Source organism: Narcine bancroftii, chromosome 1 (genome assembly GCF_036971445.1).
Source record: "Narcine bancroftii isolate sNarBan1 chromosome 1, sNarBan1.hap1, whole genome shotgun sequence".
Taxonomy (NCBI): Eukaryota; Metazoa; Chordata; class Chondrichthyes; order Torpediniformes; family Narcinidae; genus Narcine; species Narcine bancroftii.
In genome coordinates this window covers 233,177,846-233,197,201 of record NC_091469.1, presented here as the reverse complement: position 1 = coordinate 233,197,201, position 19,356 = coordinate 233,177,846, and the positions used below count along the sequence as shown (strand labels likewise).

At 37.1% G+C, this 19,356-nt stretch overlaps 1 protein-coding gene across 8 annotated transcripts in view; it reads right to left on the bottom strand.

Annotated features, from left to right (window-relative positions):
• Positions 1 to 19,356, bottom strand: part of camk4 (calcium/calmodulin-dependent protein kinase IV) — a 126,652-nt gene that overhangs the window by 14,199 nt on the left and 93,097 nt on the right. For all 8 annotated transcript variants that reach the window (XM_069892772.1, XM_069892815.1, XM_069892766.1 and 5 more), the window contains 2 exons: positions 14,902 to 14,977; positions 12,722 to 12,848 (listed from right to left, as the gene is read on the bottom strand). In XM_069892772.1, the coding sequence (XP_069748873.1) occupies positions 12,722 to 12,848; positions 14,902 to 14,977 (203 nt within the window). The remainder of the gene's footprint in view (positions 1 to 12,721; positions 12,849 to 14,901; positions 14,978 to 19,356) is intronic.

The window sequence follows — 19,356 nt, the reverse complement described above, 5'->3', positions numbered from 1 at the left end:
TGAGATTCTTGATCGGAAGAAAGCAAATTTTGAGGGGATGAAAAAAAGATTTGGAGGGTATGGATTGGGATAAGATATTTTCAGGGGAAGAATGTAGCAGATAAATAGAGGATATTCAAAGGAGAGGTTCTGAGAGTGCAGAGTTGGTATGTCCCTGTAAGAATTAAATGAAAGGTTAGAAACTGAAGGGAGTCTTGGTTTTCAAAAGATATTGGGAACTTAGCTCCGAGGAAGAGAGATGTGTACAACAGGTATAAACAGCAAGGAAGGGATGAACTGCTTGAGGAATACAAGGAGTGTATAAAAAAAATTAAGAAAGAAATTAGAAAGGCTAAAGGGAGATATGAAGCTGCTTTGGCAGGAAAAGTAAAACTAAATGCAAAGGGTTTCTATAGGTACATTAAAAATAAAAGAATAGTGAGGGATAAAATTGGACCCCTTGAAGATGCGGGGGGGTGGGGGGCAGGCTCCGTGAGAAGCCAGAGGAGATGGGTGAAATTTTTAACTTTTTTCTTCTTCAGTAGTCAAGTCACTAAGGAAAAGAATATTCAGCCAGATAAAGTGAAGCAATATGGTAGGGAGCTCATGGATAATATAATAATTAATGTAGAGGTTATATTGAAAAAGATCAAGGTAGATAAATTCCAGGTCCTGACAAAATATTCTCTAGGTCCCTGAGGGAGGTTAGTGAACAAATAGTGGGAATGATGACAGAAATATTTAAAATGTCACTGGCCACAGGGGAAGTACTGGAGGACTAGAGGGTGGCTTGTGTTCTGCTGTTCAAAAAAGGATCCAACAGTAGACCTGGTAATTATAGGCCTGTAAATCTATTGTCAATGGTGGGTAAATTAATGGAAAGTGTTCTTAGAGATGGTATGTACAACTATTTGGAAAGACAGGGATTGATTCGGAGTAGTCAGCATGGTTTTGTACATATAATCATATATATAATCATATAATGGTAGATAATGTCTAACAAATCTTAAGATTTTTTTCGAGGAGGTTACTAAAAAGGTTGATGAGGGGAAGGCAGTGGATGTTGTCTATTTTGACTTTAGTAAGGCTTTTGATAAGGTTCGCCATAAGAGGGAAGGAAGGTGGAAGCATTGGGTATTAATGATGAAGTAGTGAAATGGATTCAACAATGGTTGGATGGGAGATGCCAGAGAGTAGTGGTGGAAAATTGTTTGTTGAATTAGAGGCCGGTGTTGAGTGGAGTGCCTCATGGATCGGTACTGGATCCACTGCTGTTTGTCACAAATATATATTAATGATCTAGATGATAGGGTGGCAAACTAAATTAGTAAATTTGCAGGTGATGCAAAGGTTGGCAGTGTTGTGGACCATGAGGAAAATTATCAAAACTTTCAGGGTGATCTCGGATAGTTGGAAGAGTGGGCTGAAAGATGGTAGATGGAGTTTAGTATTGATAAATGTGAGGTGCTACATTTTGATAGGACTAATCAAACTATCACAAACACGTTAAATGGTAGACAGTTGAGGAGTGCTTCCACCTTCCTCTTGACTAGCTGCCTCACTTGATTTGTCATCCGTGGTTCCCTTTTCCTGCTATCTTTTCCCTGTCTCAGTGGGATAAACCTATCCTGAACCCAGCATAATTGGTCCCTAAACTTCCTCCACCTTAGTTGTGTACTTTCACCCAATTTACTCTTGCTAGTTCTTGCCTCATTCTATCGTAATTGGCCCTTTCCCAATTAAACACTTTTTTGTTGCTTTTATCAGGGAGTTGTAGTCACTCTCACCAAAATGCTCCCCACTGAGAAGTCCACATCTGATCAGGTTTAATACCCAGAATTAGATCCAGTATGAGCTCTCCCCATGTTAGCTGGTCCACATACTGTCTCAGGAATCCTTCTTGAACACACCTAACAAATTCAGCCCCTTCTATCCCTCTTGCAGTCAAGAAATGCCTGTCAATATTGGGGAAGTTGAAGTCTCCCATACCAACTTTATATTTCCTGCACCATTCCAAAATCTGCCTGCTTATCTATTCTTCAGTGTCCTGAGGGGTATTTGGGGGCCCACAGACCAGTGGTTCGCAACCTTTTTCTTTCCACTCACTTACCTCTTTAAGTAATCCCTAAGCCATAGGTGCTCTGTGATTAGTAAGAGATTGCTTAAGGTGGTACATGAGTGGGAAGGGAAGGTTGAGAATCACTGCTCTAGACCCAATTGTTACTGAAATATTTTGCCTGAGAAAAATTGTCATTGGACCATTTCCTTTGGAGTTCTGAAACCGTCCACATAACAAGTTAATTAGATATGATTAAAATAGTGGTTTTCAAACTTTTTCTTTCCACCCACATACCACCTTAAACAATCCCTTACTAATTACAGAGCACCTATGGCATAGGGAATACTTAAAGTGGTATGTGAGTGGAAAGAAAAAGGTTGAGATCCACTGCTATAGACATCACTCATACAGTGATTGCTTCCTACCTATTTCTGACTTCCATCCTCACCTCCTCAGTCGACATTCCCTCAGCATCGTCCTCCCTATCTACAGCTGTGATACTTTCCCTGACCAGTAATGCTGCTCCATCCTCTTCATTTTAAAACATCTAAACCCCAGTACCTGCAACAGTCTATCCTGCCTTTCCTTCAGCTACATCGGAGTTCCACGAACTGATCCATGATCTAAATTCATCCCCTTTATTCCTATTACATTTCGAACCCTCTAACTAACCACATTTGGTTTTTTCCCCCTGCCTATCCTTCCTCATAAACTTGGAATACCTTCTGCCCTATTCTCTGCACTCACATTCTGGTTCCCGCCACCCCCTGCCAAACTAGTTAAAACCCTCTCCATGGATGAAAAGAAGAATTTTTTTTATTCTATTTTTTCTTTTGTTATTATGATATTTTGATGTTACTGACTGTTTGGGGAGGAAGAGATTTGCACCAAGTTCTTTACTAGTCATCAGCCACTGGTGGGTGACCCACACCCAATTTTTGTTTAGGGGATTACTACCTTTTGGTAGTTTTTTTGGGAGGGGTTTTTCTTTATTATTTTTTTTTAGTTTTTAATTTGTGATTTTTTTATTGGAGGGCCTATATACGTTGATTTCAGTTTTTATATAAAGATATTATTGGTATTTAGTAATAATAGTAGATATGTCAAAGTTGAGGTTTGCTACTTTTAATGTTCGAGGATTAAATAGTCAATTAAACGTAAGCGAGTCTTGGCATATATTAAGAAAATGAAAATTGATATTGCCTTTTTACAAGAAACACATTTGAATGTGAAGGAAAGCGTGAAATTAAAAAGGGACTGGGTTGGGCATTTATATTCTTCTTCATTTAATTCTAGAGCTAAAGGTGTAGCAATTTCGATCCATAAAAAATTATCTTTTGAATTACAATCAATGGAGGAAAAGGCAGGATGTATTCTTAAATTGAATTGTAAGATTTTTAATGAATTTTGGACTTTACTTAATATTTATGCCCCAAATGTAGGTGATGAAATATTTATTTCGAATGCATTTTTATGTTTGGGTCAGGCTAATAATAATATTTTAGTTGGTGGTGATTTTAATTGTGTTTTGGAACCTTTATTACATAAATCTCTGAAGAAAGTTTAAAAATCCAAGATGGCAATTCAGGTCCAAGCGTTGATGAAAGATCTTAATTTAGTAGATATTTGGAGACGTCTTAATCCGACAGAGAAAGATTTTTCCTTTTATTCATCTGGACATGAACCGTTTTCAAGGATTGACTTCTTTTTAGTATTGGCACATTTACAAGGGAAAATACAACAAGCAGAATATAAAAGTAGGGTGATTTCAGATAATTCTCTGTTATATTTTACATATGAAACTTCTGAGAAAATTCAAATAGCTTATCGTTGGAGATTTAATACAATGTTGTTAAAAAATATGGAATTTATTGATTTTTTGAACAAACAAATTAATTTTTTTTAAAGAAAATTCTAATTCTGTTCAAAGTAAATTTGTATTATGGGATGGTATGAAAGCCTATTTGAGAGGACAAATAATTAGTTACACTTCTAAAATAAAAAAAGAATCGATTAAATCAGAGTCTTGAATTAGAGAAACAGATTGAGTAGTTAGAAAAGGAATTTCAGAAAGATGCTACAGAAGATCAGAAAATAGAATTATCTAGGCTGAAATTGAAATATAATACTTTGCAATCTTATCAATTTGAATGTGTGATTAATAGGACTAAACAACGGTATTACGAATGGGGAGAGAAAGCACATAAGGTATTGGCATGGCAATTAAAGAAAGAACAGATATCGAGGACTATTAATGCTGTTAGACAGAATTCTCTTATTACTTATAAACCTCGTGAGATTAATAATGAATTTTATTCATTTTATAAAAGTTATATACATCTGAAGGAAAACAGGAAATTGGACCTAATTAGATTTCATTTCAGGTCTGGTTCAAGTTGTAATCGGCATGGAGCAGAGCCTGATTGTAGACTCTTTTTCCTTTCGCATCCTGCACGAGTTATTCAGTTATCATGCAGTGTTCTGACTACATTTTATGTATTTGGAGCTGCTGTAATCAGAGGAACAGTCGACCCCTTTTCAGTGTCTACTTGGTGCAATTATGTTAACGGTTTTCATTGAAAAAAATAAGGTCACCTATTTTTCTTTGTTGATCAAAATAAAACCAGATTTTCTTCCATGTATTTTTTTTAAACATTGGGTGCCGACTGAATTGTAGATTGTAGTGTTATGCAAATGTGACAGTTAATACTCATTGCTATTATTTGCAGATTTACAGAGGAGATACCAATGTGATTGCTGTACATTTCCAAAGTGCCATGCAGCAGTTAGTATGGGCTTGTTGGCTGTCAGTGCTTTTGTTTGAAAGTTGTGAATTCAAGACCTCATCAGGGATTTGAGGACATTGAACAGATCAGCAGTCTAGTTGGTCGTGAAGCATAATTTACAAAAAGTGCTGTCTTGTAGAAGGGCCATTGTTTAGATGAGCTGTGAAGCAGTAATACATGTATTGGATAGGTTTGCTCTTTATTAAATCAATTTAAGCAAGTTAGATGTATTCAAATTGGTGTTAACAAATAATAGAGAAGTAATTCTGCAAACTATAGGAAGGATATAGATAAGGTGGAGAGGGTGCAGAGAAGATTTTCAAGGATGTTGCCTGGCTTACAGCATCTGGATTACAGGGAGAGATTAAGCACACTTGGACTTTATTCATTGGAACGTAGACGATTGAGAGGGGACTTGATGGAGTATTTAAAATTATAAAAGGAATAGATAGACATAAACAGACTCATTCCCCTGAGGGTAGGGAAGGTTGGAACAAGAGACCATGAGTTAAGGGTAAGAGGGCAAAACTTTAGGAGAAATATTAGAGAGTGGTGGCAGAATGGAATGTTCTTCTGATGAGATAGTTGCGGCAGGGTCCCTTCTGTCATTTAAGAGAAGGTTAGATGTGTACATGGAGGTGAGGGGGTTGGAGGGATATTGGCGAAGAGTGAGAGGATTGAGCTAGTGGAGTTGTTCTAGTGAACCGGTGCGGACTCGAAAGGCCGACATGGCCTGTTTCCGCTTTGTAAATGGTTATATGGATCGATTGATCTTTTTTTTAATCACAGTTGAATTTACCGATATTAGAGGACGGAGATATACAGGAGTTAGAAGAACCATTTACTGATTTGGAAATTAAAATGGCTATGCTGGAAATGCTGAACGGTAAATCGCCTGGTGATGATGGATTTTCGGTTGAATTTTATAACATTTTTTATGATGATTTATCTACAGTGTTTGGGGATGTATTACGTCAAGTTGAAGAACATTATGAATTACCCGAGTCTTGTTCTAGTGCTTTAATTACAGTAATTCCAAAAAAAGATAGAGATCCTTTGAAAGTATCTTCATATAGACCAATTTCGTTGTTAAATGTAGATTATAAAATAATAGCTAAAATATTAACGAATAGATTTGTTAAATTTTTACCATAGTTGATTCATATTGATCAAACAGGTTTTATAAAGAATAGATATGCTTCAGATTACATTTTGCATGTGATTAGTTTGATTAATAGATTTTGACAATCTTTAGATCACCCGATGGTGATATCCTTAGATGCAGAAAAAGCATTTGATAGAGTTGAATGGAATTTATTTTTAAAGTTTTGGAGAAATTTAAGTTTGGTCCTTCTTTTATTGGTTGGATTAGGGCTCTATATAGTAAACCGGTAGCTAGAGTATTGACGAATGGTTTGATTTCGGAATCTTTTAAGTTAACTCGTTCAACTCGTCAAGGTTGACCTTTATCACCAGCTTTGTTTGCATTAGTGATTGAACCTTTAGCACATTTGATAAGACAAAATACACAGATACAAGATATGAAAGTTTTAGATGAGGAGTATAAAATTAATTTATTTGCTGATGATGTATTGGTGTATTTAACAAACCCAGCTCAGTCACTTTTGCATTTGAAGGAATGTTTAATAAAATATGGATGTCTTTTTGGATATAAAGTTAATTGGGAAAAAAGTGAAATATTACCGGTAAGTGAAGGAGATTATTCAGTTTATAAGAATATTATTAATTTGAAGTGGACTGATCGAATTAAATAACTGGGTATAATTTTGAATGTTAATTATCAATCTTGATATAAATGAAATTATGCTCCGTTCATGAAAAAAATTAAATCTGATTTGATCAAATGGAAAGATTTACCTATTAATTTAATGGGAAGGATAAATACAATTAAGATGAATATCTTTCCACATATACAATATTTGTTTCAATCTATTCCGTATTTACTTGATAAAAATTTTTTGAGATTTAAATAAAATGGTTAGGGAGCTTTTATGGAGGGGTAAATTTTCGAGAGTAGCTTTGAATAAATTAACTTGGAAATATGAGTTAGGGGGACTACGTTTACCACATTTTCAAAATTATTATGAGGCAGCCCAACTTAAATTTATTAGTTTATTGATGGATTTGGTACGGCCTCCTCGTTGGGCTAAAATTGAGATGGCAAGTATTTCTGAATTTGAAATACATCAAGTTTTGCTTAGGTGGAATATAAATTTGTTACAACAATATAATGTGCCTATACTAAAACATTTAATGAAGTTATGGATAAAGAAAAATAAAATGATAGGCTCTAGGGGTAAATTATTGGCTTTGACTCCATTGTATAATAATCAACTTATTTATTTTTCAATACATAATCAAAGTTTATTGAATTGGAGATTTAAAGGTGTGAAAAATTTGGGAGATTGTTTTAAAGAAGGTAAGTTTTTATCTTTTAATCAGATGATGGAAGATTTTGGTATTGATATGAATTTTTTATTTCTTTATTATCAAATTTTATCTTTGGTAAAATGTATGTTTGGTAGAGATATGATTTTACCTAAAATGACTAAATTTGAGACTTTTCTTATGAAGGTACCAGAGAAGAGTTATATTTCATTTATGTATCAAATATTACAGTCTTTGGCTTGGCTTCGCGGACGAAGATTTATGGAGGGGGTAAAAAGTCCACGTCAGCTGCAGGCTCGTTTGTGGCTGACAAGTCCGATGCGGGACAGGCAGACACGATTGCAGCGGTTGCAAGGGAAAATTGGTTGGTTGGGGTTGGGTGTTGGGTTTTTCCTCCTTTGCCTTTTGTCAGTGAGGTGGGCTCTGCGGTCTTCTTCAAAGGAGGTTGCTGCCCGCCAAACTGTGAGGCGCCAAGATGCACGGTTTGAGGCGTTATCAGCCCACTGGCGGTGGTCAATGTGGCAGGCACCAAGAGATTTCTTTAGGCAGTCCTTGTACCTTTTCTTTGGTGCACCTCTGTCACGGTGGCCAGTGGAGAGCTCGCCATATAACACGATCTTGGGAAGGCAATGGTCCTCCATTCTGGAGACGTGACCCATCCAGCGCAGCTGGATCTTCAGCAGCGTGGACTCGATGCTGTCGACCTCTGCCATCTCGAGTACTTCGACGTTAGGGGTGTAAGCGCTCCAATGGATGTTGAGGATGGAGCGGATATGGTATGGATAAAAAGGGTTGGGATAGATCTAAAATTAAATGGGAAGCGGATATTGGTTTTATTTTTTCTGAAGATGATTGGTTGGATATTTGTTATGATAGTGTAACTAGATTGATAAATGCACGTTATGCAATGATTAATTACAATATTTTACATCAATTATATTTCACACCTGAAAAATTTAAAAAAATATGGTTTTAATGAATCAGATTTGTGTTTTAGATGTGGTGATACAGTTGGAACTTTTTTTTCATGCTGTTTGGTCATGTATACATATACAATCTTTTTGGAAGAAAATTCAATCATTTTTAGAATACCTGTATAAGATTAAAATAGTTTTGGATCCAACAGTATTTTTATTGGGTAGTTTGCAACCTCTGAAAGATTTGGATTAGATAAATTCCAGTTTGCTTTTGTATATTTAGCTTTATCCGTAGCGAAAAAATGTATTGCTAGTACGTGGAAAGATACAAATATGATTGATATTAATAGATGGCATAATGAAATATTGTTTAATAATGGAAAAAATTACATATATTATGCATGATAATTATAATTTTTAAATTAATCAGTGGCTGTTATACTCAGAATATTTACATTTAAATTTATATTGATTAGATCTTTTTAAAATATTTTTTCTTTTTTTTATGGCTCTCCTTATGAGAGTTCATCCAGCACCAGTTCGTTAACTCAGTCTCCCAGGAGCTGCAGGTAGATGCATCTCTTGCCAGTGTAGTCATCAGGAACAATTGTGCTGTCCTGGATTTTCCACATGCTGCATTTGGAGCATTCCATTGCTCTAACTGCTGTCTCCATTAATTTTTCTTAGTTTAAATACAAAGATCTTACCTGGTCTTTACCCTACTGGAAATAAGTTGTCCTCCGCATCTGCTCACTGAAGCCTTGCAAGCCAAAGCCTCAAAGTCCCAATCCTTCCCTGGACCACTCACACATTGGCCACTCTGCTTGAGTTTTCCCTCTTTTTGTTTATCACTGCCCCCTTATCTGTCATACTCACTCCCACCAATTACTGTTCTGTTTAACCCTTAAATTGCCCTCACTCCCTTTTTAAATACACTTAGCAAAGCTGGACCCCGACATTCACAGATTTCAGATTTATTGTCAGAGTACATTCATGACATCACATACAACAGACTCCTTTCTCCTATGGGCACGGAAGAATTACCACTACCTTATTTTTACACATAAAATGAACGCATTATGTGCATATTTTACAAAACAGCCCCGCAGGTGTTATGTGTGGGCATGCTATATGGGAATATTTTTACATGTTGGAAGAATGCACACATTTATAGTGGGCATGGGAAAGTCGTACCAGCAATTTTTTGCAAGCGTGGGAATGTAATAGTGGCATTGAAAGAATGTGCACAATTGTTAGTGGCTGTGGGAAATTTTGATCTCTTTGTACTAAATGCCATGGTATTCCTATAAAAAGGACATTCTGGCTAGGGCACTGCACCTTATCAATGTTAATTATCCAGACCTGCCCCCTGGGAGGGAGATTAACATATCAAGTGCCTCTGATTTGAGATATTGGAATTAAAATACTGCTTAACTCTGAAGCCTGTCTTCGATCTATTTAATTGATTCCCTTCCAAAGCTTGTTAATGTGTTGCAACAGGATATCATCTCTATAATGGGTGATTGACCCCTCCGGCGGGGCGGGGGGGGGGGGAATAAATGGGTATTAACTGTGGCAGATACTGTTGTGTGATTTTTCTCATGTCTCATTTAAATGCAAATTGCTTTTGTCAGTAGGAATTTCGAAGACTACATCCCCACTGTATATGCGTGTGTGCATTACATGAAAATATTTTTACATTATTTGATTTTCTGTATTATATGCATGTGTTATATAAGTGAAAATACAGTAATTGGCAGTGCAAAAAATAAACTGTACAGTAAAATATGTAAACAAAGAACTGTAAACTGATAACTATAAACAAATTGCAATACAGACAGAGTCCTCAAATGCGTCTCTGATTTTTTTCCTTGAGGAGTCTGTTGGTGGAGGGATATCATCTGATCCTGAACCTGGTGGTGTAAGTCTTGTGGCGCCTAGACCTCTTTTCTGATGTGAACAGTGTGTGCTCAGGGTCTTTGATGGCTACTGCTCTCCAACAGCAGCGTTCCCTGTAGATGCACTGTATAGTGGGGAGGGTTTTGCCTATGATGTCCTGGGCTGTGTCCACTACCTTTTGGAGGGCTTTTCGCTCGGGGGGGGGGGGGTATTGGTGTTTCCATACCAGACCATGATGCAGCCGGTCAGCACACTTTCCACCACACATCTGAAGACATTTGCCAGGGTTTTTGATGTCATACCAAACCTCTGGACTCCTAAGGAAGTTGAGGCGCCTTTGGTGTGTTGGCTCCTGGAAAAATCCTCCAAAATAGTAACTGCCAAGAACTTAAAATTGCTCACCTTCTCCACCTCTGATCTTTTAATGATCACTGGTTGTACACCTTTGGCTTTCCTTTCCTGAAGTCAAAAATCAGCTCCTTAGTTTTAGTGACATTGAGTTCAAGGTTGTTGTTGCACCATTCAACCAAGTTTTCAATCTCCATCCTGTATGTTGACTCATCCCCTTCCTTTATACAACCCACTAAATATGGCATCGTTGGCCAATTTGTAGATGGGGTTAGTCTTGCCAAGTTACAGTCATAGGTGTAAAGTGAGTAGAGCAGAGGGCTAGGAACGCAGGACCGTTGTGCTCTGGTACTGATAGAGATTGTGGAGGAGAAGTTCTTTCCAATCTTCACTGATTCTGGTCTGGAGGTGAGGAAATCCATAATCCAATTACACAGTGGGGTATTAGCTCCAAGGTCTTAGAGTTTGCTAATCAGTTTTGAACTGATGACTAAAGTTCAATAAAAAGCATCCTGATGTACAGATCTGTATCTTTGCTGTCCAGGTCTTCCAAGGCTTTGTGTAGAGCCATTAAGATGGCATCTGCTGTAAACCTGTTACTACAATAGGCAAACTGGAATGGATCCATGTCATTGCTCAGACAGGAGCTGATATGTTTCATCACCAGCCTTTCAAAACACTTCATTGTTGATGTACATGCTACTGGTTGATAGTCATTAAGCCAGGTTACTACACTCCTGGCTGATGCCTGTTTGAAACTGGTGGGTACCACACCCTGCTGGAGTAAGATATTGAAGATATTCGTGAATAACTTGTTTAGTTGATCAGCACAGATTTTTAATACTCAGCCAGGTACACTATCCAGACTGGATGCTTTCCTCTGATTCACTCTTTTGAAGGCAGCACCCATGTCATCCTCAGATACGCAAAGGGGTGGTTCTTTGCTGTTACTGTTGTCAAATTGGGTGTAGAAAGTGTTGAGTTCCTCAGGGAGAGAAGCTTTGCCATCTGCTACTTTACTGTATTTGGTTTTGTAACAAGTTATGGCATTTAGGTCCTGCCACAGCTGCCAGGTGTCCCTTGTTGTTTCTATTTTCATCTGGGATTTCCACTTCGCCTGGGAGATGAGTTTCTGCAGGTCACACCTACTCCTACTGTATTGATCTGGATCTCTAAACTTAAATGCCTATCTGGCTCTCAGCAGGTTCTGGATTTCATTGTTCATCCAGAGTTTCTGGTTGGGGAAAACCCTAAATGATTTGATGAAGACACCCATCCTCAGCTGTTTTGATAAAGTATGTGACAGCCTCAGTGTACTTGTTCTGATTCTCAGCAGAGTCCTTGAACACTGCCCAATCCACTGACCCAAGTCCTGTAAGCTGGTGAGCACAGACTTTTTTTTGTTGCCTTTTTACTCAATGCACAGTGGAGTTTGCAATCTATGAATGCCTCTTATTTAGTTATTTAGCTCCTGCTTCCCTTGATGGTACTCAACAAACATGTCCTAGTGAACTATGGAAGAAAATCCAAAAGTTTCTTCACAGTTGCTAATCACGGTGAACGTTAGGGCAGGACAGATGTTGCGAATGCTGTGCATCTCTTGTTGATTGGGGATTGTGATTACTGAGACTCCAAGCATTGACACCAATCTGTGTCATTGCATATAAAAGATATTTCTAGGGAACACTGGTCTAGCATCATGAAAGTGTAACTGGGGCAGTATGACTTAATGCATTTCAAATTGCATTGAATGATAAATTCAACAAATACTAGCCCTTAAATAAGACTTCCTCTTCAAAGCAGTTCTCATGTGACTTTTTAAATATGCCTGAAATCATCTGAAAAATATAGTTTCAAAACAGATAAAATTCTCTTTTTAACGGTGTTATTCATTAGCAAAACTTAATGTGCTGGACAAAGAGACAATAGTTTGTGTATGTGTGCATTTGCATGTATCATTGAACTATTTCCACATTCCTTCTCTTGCCTCAGATGTTCCACGGAGACCTGGTTTAGCAGAACATCTTCATGTTACCTTGACTGCTGGGTTGCAGACATTTGAACAATTTTAGAAATACATCAGGCACATTTGATGCCTCAGATCCAATGCATGGACTAAAATTACAATAAACGCTTATGACAGAGTCCAAAGTTACATTTATATTTTAAATAATTCCACTGCTTAAAACAGCATTTTGAGGAACAGTGAGCAATTATAGACTTTAATAGTGTTATTTAGAATTGTCTTGTTAGTTATATTTTTCATTACTTAGGCTAAACATAGGAGACAATAAAACAAAAAGATATTTTGGTTCATCACTTACCAGATCTTTTGCATTAAGTGAGACCTCATCCCACCAGGGGGAGACAAAGTCATAGGTACAGTTAAGAATTCTCTTGTACATGTATTGATCACCCCTTTCATCATAGAATGGTTCAAACCCACATAGCCTGCAAAAAGAAGTGCCAATCAACAGACTTTCTGAACATTGCTAACATAAAAATGAGAAAGCACGACACTTTGATGCTTTTCATCATGGGCTTTTTACTCTGACTAAAAAGCAGAATGCAAAATTTTGCCTCGTTTCATCTTTTCAGATTTTGTGGATTGATTTAGCTTTAATTTCTTGCATGAATTGTATATATTTTTAGTTTAGTCCTTTCTGCAACATTGGTAAGTGTGGGAGGGTATGCATCACTTGATTCACGGAAAGAATGTAAAATATGCAGATCACAATTTTAATGCAAGCAATTCAACTATTGCCATGTGTTATTCCTGCATGGAGATTAGCAGTACGAAGACCCAGAATTTCATTCAACCCCTTCCTCTCAACTACTTTACAAAGAGGAATATTTTGATGGAATCTTTAATACAATTCTCAATTTGTAGTACACAGCCGCATTAGGGATATAAACAAGTGCAGTGCTAATTTTTTAGGTGCAGGAGCTCACCAAAAATGGCGATAAGGAGGTGCCTGGTGTGGTGCTTCTGTGAGCTCCTGCAGCACTGCACCCCTGGATATAAAACATCTATCATTATATAATTTCCCTTCAATAAAAGGCAACAAGCAGAAAGAAAAAGGGATTTTTCAATGATGCAAGGAGCTATTAAGTGCACCCTCATGCAATGGGGGCACCACAGGAAACACATAGCATATCAGTCTATGAATGTACACCTGGTTACCAGCAATGACTCAGTTACATGCTACTTCTTTTGTTTTTGATCCATTGTGTCTGGTCAAAGATAACTAGTTGTGATTAATTCCAAATAATGGAGATAGAAAAGTGCAAATATGAACATTGAAAATCTGAAATAAAACATCATCCTTGGCATTCATTTCCAAATGAATGCTGGCTTTCCTTGATATCCACCAGTATTATCTTTGCCACATCCCTCTGGAAACTTAAATGGACCAGTCACATATATAATAGCATGAAGGGTAGGTGGGGGGTAACTATACAGTAATGGACAATCCACCTCTTCACTCTTCAAAAGCTTTCCAACTTTCAATTTCCAACATTTGTCAATGTGGGCAGTTCTGGTCACCCAGCTGTAAGATCTTCAATAAATTGGAAACGATACAAATGAGATTCATCAGGATGTTGCCACGATTAGAGGGCTTGAGTTATTAGGAGAGGTTAGATAGGTTGGATCTTTATGTCCTAGAACATAGGAGGCTGAGGAGTGATCTTGACAAGGTTTCCAAAATCATGAGGGGCATTGGAAAAGTGAATGCTCACTCTTTTTCCCAGGGTGGATGGTTATAGAAATAGCATAGGTTTAAAGTGAAAGGTACAACTTTTTTCACTCAGAGGGGGAGTTGTCAGAGGAGAGAAGAATGGGGCATAATTTTGAAAATCAAAAGACATTTGGATAGATTTATTAATGGTTAGAAGGCTATGGACCAAATGCAGGCAAATAGGACTATCCCAGAATGTCATCATGACTTACAGCTCCATTCTGTAGGAGTCTATGATTCACAGGGAATAAGTCAGAATAATGTAGGAATACTCTAATGTGAAACTAGCCTTGCCAGCAATACTGAATTCTTTTTAGTGAGAAAACTCTATTGGTTGTAGCTCATCTTGTCTTATCCAAGAATGCCTGCAGTTTTACAATCCTCTCTTGATACTGGGACATCTAGTTATGCACAAAAGGCACCATCTATGTGTTTAGAAAAGACTGGTTACTGAAATCCTGCTGCAATGATACAGCACAACCTACAATGGGTCAAACAAGCATGGTTTAATTGAGCAAAAAAATACAGATGCTAGAAATCAGAAATAAAAACAGGGAATGCTGGAGCACCCAGGAGGTCAAGCAGCAGCAGTGAAGAAAGAAACAGAAGCTAAATTCAACCATGTACTCTAATCCCCATTTTTCATTTTAGTTCCCAGTGTTCTTTCTTTTCCTGACGTCCAGTATATAATTACTCTATCAATAAGCAGAATACAGAAAGAATGGATTAACAAAAACCCTGTTGTTACATTCCTGAAATCTTACAATATGTAGGTGATGACTCCCACTGACCACATGTCCACCGCTGGTCCATAGGCAGAGCCACAAAGAATTTCAGGGGCTGGGATAGAAAGAAAGAAAGGCTAGACTCTAAAAACAATAATCAAGTATAATATCTTTAAAAATCTGAGCAAAAACCTTAAAAGCATAATACAAGTTTGCAGAACCACTGACATTTCAAGTTATCCATTTTAGAAACAGGTTGGAATTGTACATTTCTCTACTTGACTCCAGAAAGACAACAGTTCAATATTAAAACTCACCAATACTTTTTCAAAGCAGGTGAAATTGGCCAATAAATAAAATTTACCGGCACTTCTCACCTCTCAAGAATAAATATATTTAACAGTTCAAGTTTGACAACAAATAAATACACAAGAATTTTACTTTTCATTTATTTGCTCATGAGGTATGCCATCACTGTTAAACCAGTATTCATTGTTTATCCTTAACTGTCCCTAAACAGAGAATATTGCCTAGCAATTTCAGGGGGCAGTTATATGTCAACATTACTGTAACTCTGAAGTCAATAACAAAGCAGAGAAGGTAAGGATATTAGTAAATTAATTTTTTTAAGCCGTCTGTACTTTCAAAGTCACCATTATAGAAACAAACTTTTTTATTCTACGTTTAATGAATTTCAATGCATATATTAGTTCATTAGAAAATTAAATTCTGAAAGTTTTTATGCACCATAAATCTGATGACAAGTTTTCCAAGTAAATATGCTATGAAAAATATTTTTAAAATCTTTAAATAACAATGTCTATGAAATCAAATACTTATATTGATATATTTTTCAATGTATTTTTTTTTACTTTTGCAAGATATGAGGAAATGAGGGCTCCAACCAACTCTGTCCTCCTCGTCACTACTTTCTCCCCATCCCCAAATTTGAACCACATATTACATAGCTAAATCTCCTCATGTGCAGATGGTATAATCAATGGCAGGGCATTGGTGCCTAAAGTTCAGAGGATATCTCACCCGTCATGTGCTTGGATATTTATGAATTAATAAATAAGAAAGTGGGTTAAAGCAATCATTTGTTCTTGTATGAAATGGGAATATCACAGAACGACATTGGACAATGAGGGTCAGACAGAGAATGTACAATATTTGTGGAAATGAGATTTTTCCAGAAAAGACAAAGTCAAAAAAAAGTCTTTTCAACTTAATGCCATCTTGCTTTTACTTGTTTCCTATCATTTATGACATCATAGCAGGTGAATATTGAAGTTTTCTTCTTGAATAGTCAAGATATGCAAAATACATTTTCAACATTCTAATGTATTCTCTATAATAGTTCTATTGAAAAGTGCCTCAGATTTTAGTTTTCACATAACTCATTGTTAGGGGTTGTTGGAGTCATGAGCCTTGTTCTCAGAGGAAACCTTTTCCCTTTTATTGAATTATTCTTCAGCATGCATGAACAATTCAATAAAATGGCAATGGCAGAATGAAGAAATCATGCTGGATTCAGTATCTCAAATGCACCTGCAGAAATAACCTTTTATGGTTGCACACCACATGCCTATTTATGGAACTGAATTGATTTTATTATTGAATCCTGTAGATTCATTTAAAAGGGGTACTTTAATCAACACCAGTTCAACAAGCCCTTGCATTTGGGATTTCAAAACTAGATCCATCCGTCCAAGCATGTTGTCATTCTGACTGGTGCCATATGTGGCAAAGTTGATGTACATTTCAGTCTCTGCTTGATTAATCCTTTATCATCTTGTATCTAGATCCAACTGGGTTCTATTTCTGCCTTCCTCACAACTGTGTCTTATTCTTCTACTGTCATAATATTATCCCACATGAGAATAGCTACTTTCGCAATTCCCCACTTTTCTAAACATTTTTTTTTAGATTATATCCGATCTTTCCCAATGCACAATTGCAGCTACCTCCCTGTTTTATTATGCACACCATGTGCTTTGCTACATAAATTATTGAAGTAATTTTAATGGATTTCTTCAATTTCTTCCAACTAAATGCTTAACAGCCTTTTTGGACTCATGTGATTCATTTTTTCCCTTGCTGCCAACATCCTCCCTCACTTTATTCTTTGTGGCATATTTCCCTATTTGTTTTTCCTCAAACTAATTATGTTTCATGTAGCCCTCTCCCCCATATATGTATTTTAAAAAAACCTTAACCACCACCTTACTTATTTTTTTTACTAGGACCTAATGAGATGGAACCTATTCCAATGCTACACATAGCATCTTTACCACCATTCACCAAAATCCTCTGTTTCATACTTGGTAGAAGTAATACTTATTAATCAAGAACTCTGTGACTTATTCCACTCAAAACTTTGCTACAATCAATTTACAATGTGTCAACATGGATACAAAATTGGCTCAAGGACAAGCAGAGAAGAAAGCAGACCATGGCATTCATTCAGGGTTAGGAAAACATACAACTGTTTTCTTGGAGTTGATGCTGAAATTACTATATTTGCTTGAAATACATTAATACTTTTGGCATGGGAACTTGTTGATAATATATTGGAGAGGGTCACCATATAGCATATAAAATTCAATGCAGAGAAGTGTGGTTATAGATTATGGAATGAATAACAAAAAGTCAATACAATGTAAATGTTCCAATTCTACAAGAAGAGGTCCGAAAGAGCAGGACAAATTGAAATGTGGTTGAAAATTTATACAGGATACCAATTTTTATGAACAGTACCTTAGCAGAAAGAAAGGTTATTTTGAACTTTTACAAAACAATAGTTTGCTCAATTCCAAGCATTGCATTGAGGAAGGATGTGAAGGTTCATAAGAGGTAAAAGATGTGTTGGAATAGTAAAAAGGCTTATTATGGATAGACAAAAAATGTCTGCTTTGCCAGTGACATCCATATTCTGTCTCCAAGATTTTGTAACTATTCATAATGCAGAAAGGTTGAATCAAAATGAAAACTCACAGATTTAAACCTTGTTCCCCCACCATCCCCATCTGTTGAGAATACACAAATGTCACTCAGGTGGTCTTAAGAACATTTACTTGGTGACATCAATGGGAATGATAGTACAGCAGTTGAGTTACTGGACTATCAACTATGTATCTGAACCCACTGATCCAGTAAATTCAAATAGCTGAATAATTTAAATTCAAGTCATTTAACTGAATTATAAAAAAAAGATGCAATAATGGTAATGCAGTAACTGTGACTCCACTGGATTATCATTAAAAACCTGGCTGGTTCACTAATGTCCTTCAGGAAAAGAAATATGTTGTCTTTTCCCAGTCTGATCTCAGCATGAGCCTTAATACTGCCTGCTCCATTTAGGACTTACTTAGAACACACCAGGTTTTCAGATTTATTGTCAGAATACATACACAACATCACATGCAACCCTGAGATTCCTTTTTCCTGTGGTGAGGCAGAATTATCACTTATTGGTAGTGCAAAAAATAACTGTACACAATGTACACATGTAAATAAACAAATGTAAATAACTGTGCAAGAGAGAGAAAAAACCAAAATGAAGCGCACAAGTAAGAGTCCTAAAATGAGTTTCTAATTGAGTTTATTGTTGAAGAGTCTGATGGTGGAGTGGAATCATCTGTTTCTGAACCTGGTGGAGTGAGTCTTGTGGCACCTAGACCTCTTTCCTGATGTTAGCAGCGAGAACAGAGGGTGTGCTGGGTGGTGTGGATCCTTGATGATTGTTGCTGCTCTCTGATGGAAGCATTCCCTGTAGTGGAGAGGGTTTTCCCTGTGATGTCCTGGGCTGTGTCCACTACCTTTTTCAGGGCTTTACACTCAGGGATACTGGAGTCCCCTACAAGACTGTGATACAGCTGATCAACACACTTTCGACCACACCTCTGTAAGGATTTGCCAGGGTTTCCAATGTCATACCAAATCTCTGCAAACTCCTGAGGAGGTAGAGGCACTGATGTGTTTTCTTCATGATGCCATTGGCGTGTTGGCTTCATGAAAGGTCCTCTGAGATAGTGACTCTCAAGAACTTAAATTTACTCACCCTCTCCACCTCAGATCCCCCAATGATCACTAGATTGTGCACATCAGGTTTTCCAATCCTGAAGTCAACTATCAGCTCTGTGGTTTTGGTGACATTGGGTGCAAGGTCATTCAGCAAAATTTTCAATCTCTCCTGCACGCTGCCTCATCGGCCATTTTTATACAACCCAGTACTGTGGTATCATCAGTGATTTGTGGATGGTGTTTTCAGACTGAGCCACACAGTCATAGGTGTAAAGCGAGTAGAGCAGGGGGCTAAAAATGCAACCCTGTGGTGCTCCGGTACAGATTGTGGAGATGTTATTATCAATCCTCACTGATTGTGGTCTATAGATGAAGTTTGATGATCAGTTTTGAGAGGATAATGGTGTTCAATGAACTATAATCAATAAAGAGCAACCTGGTGTATGTACCTTTGCTGTCCAGGTATTC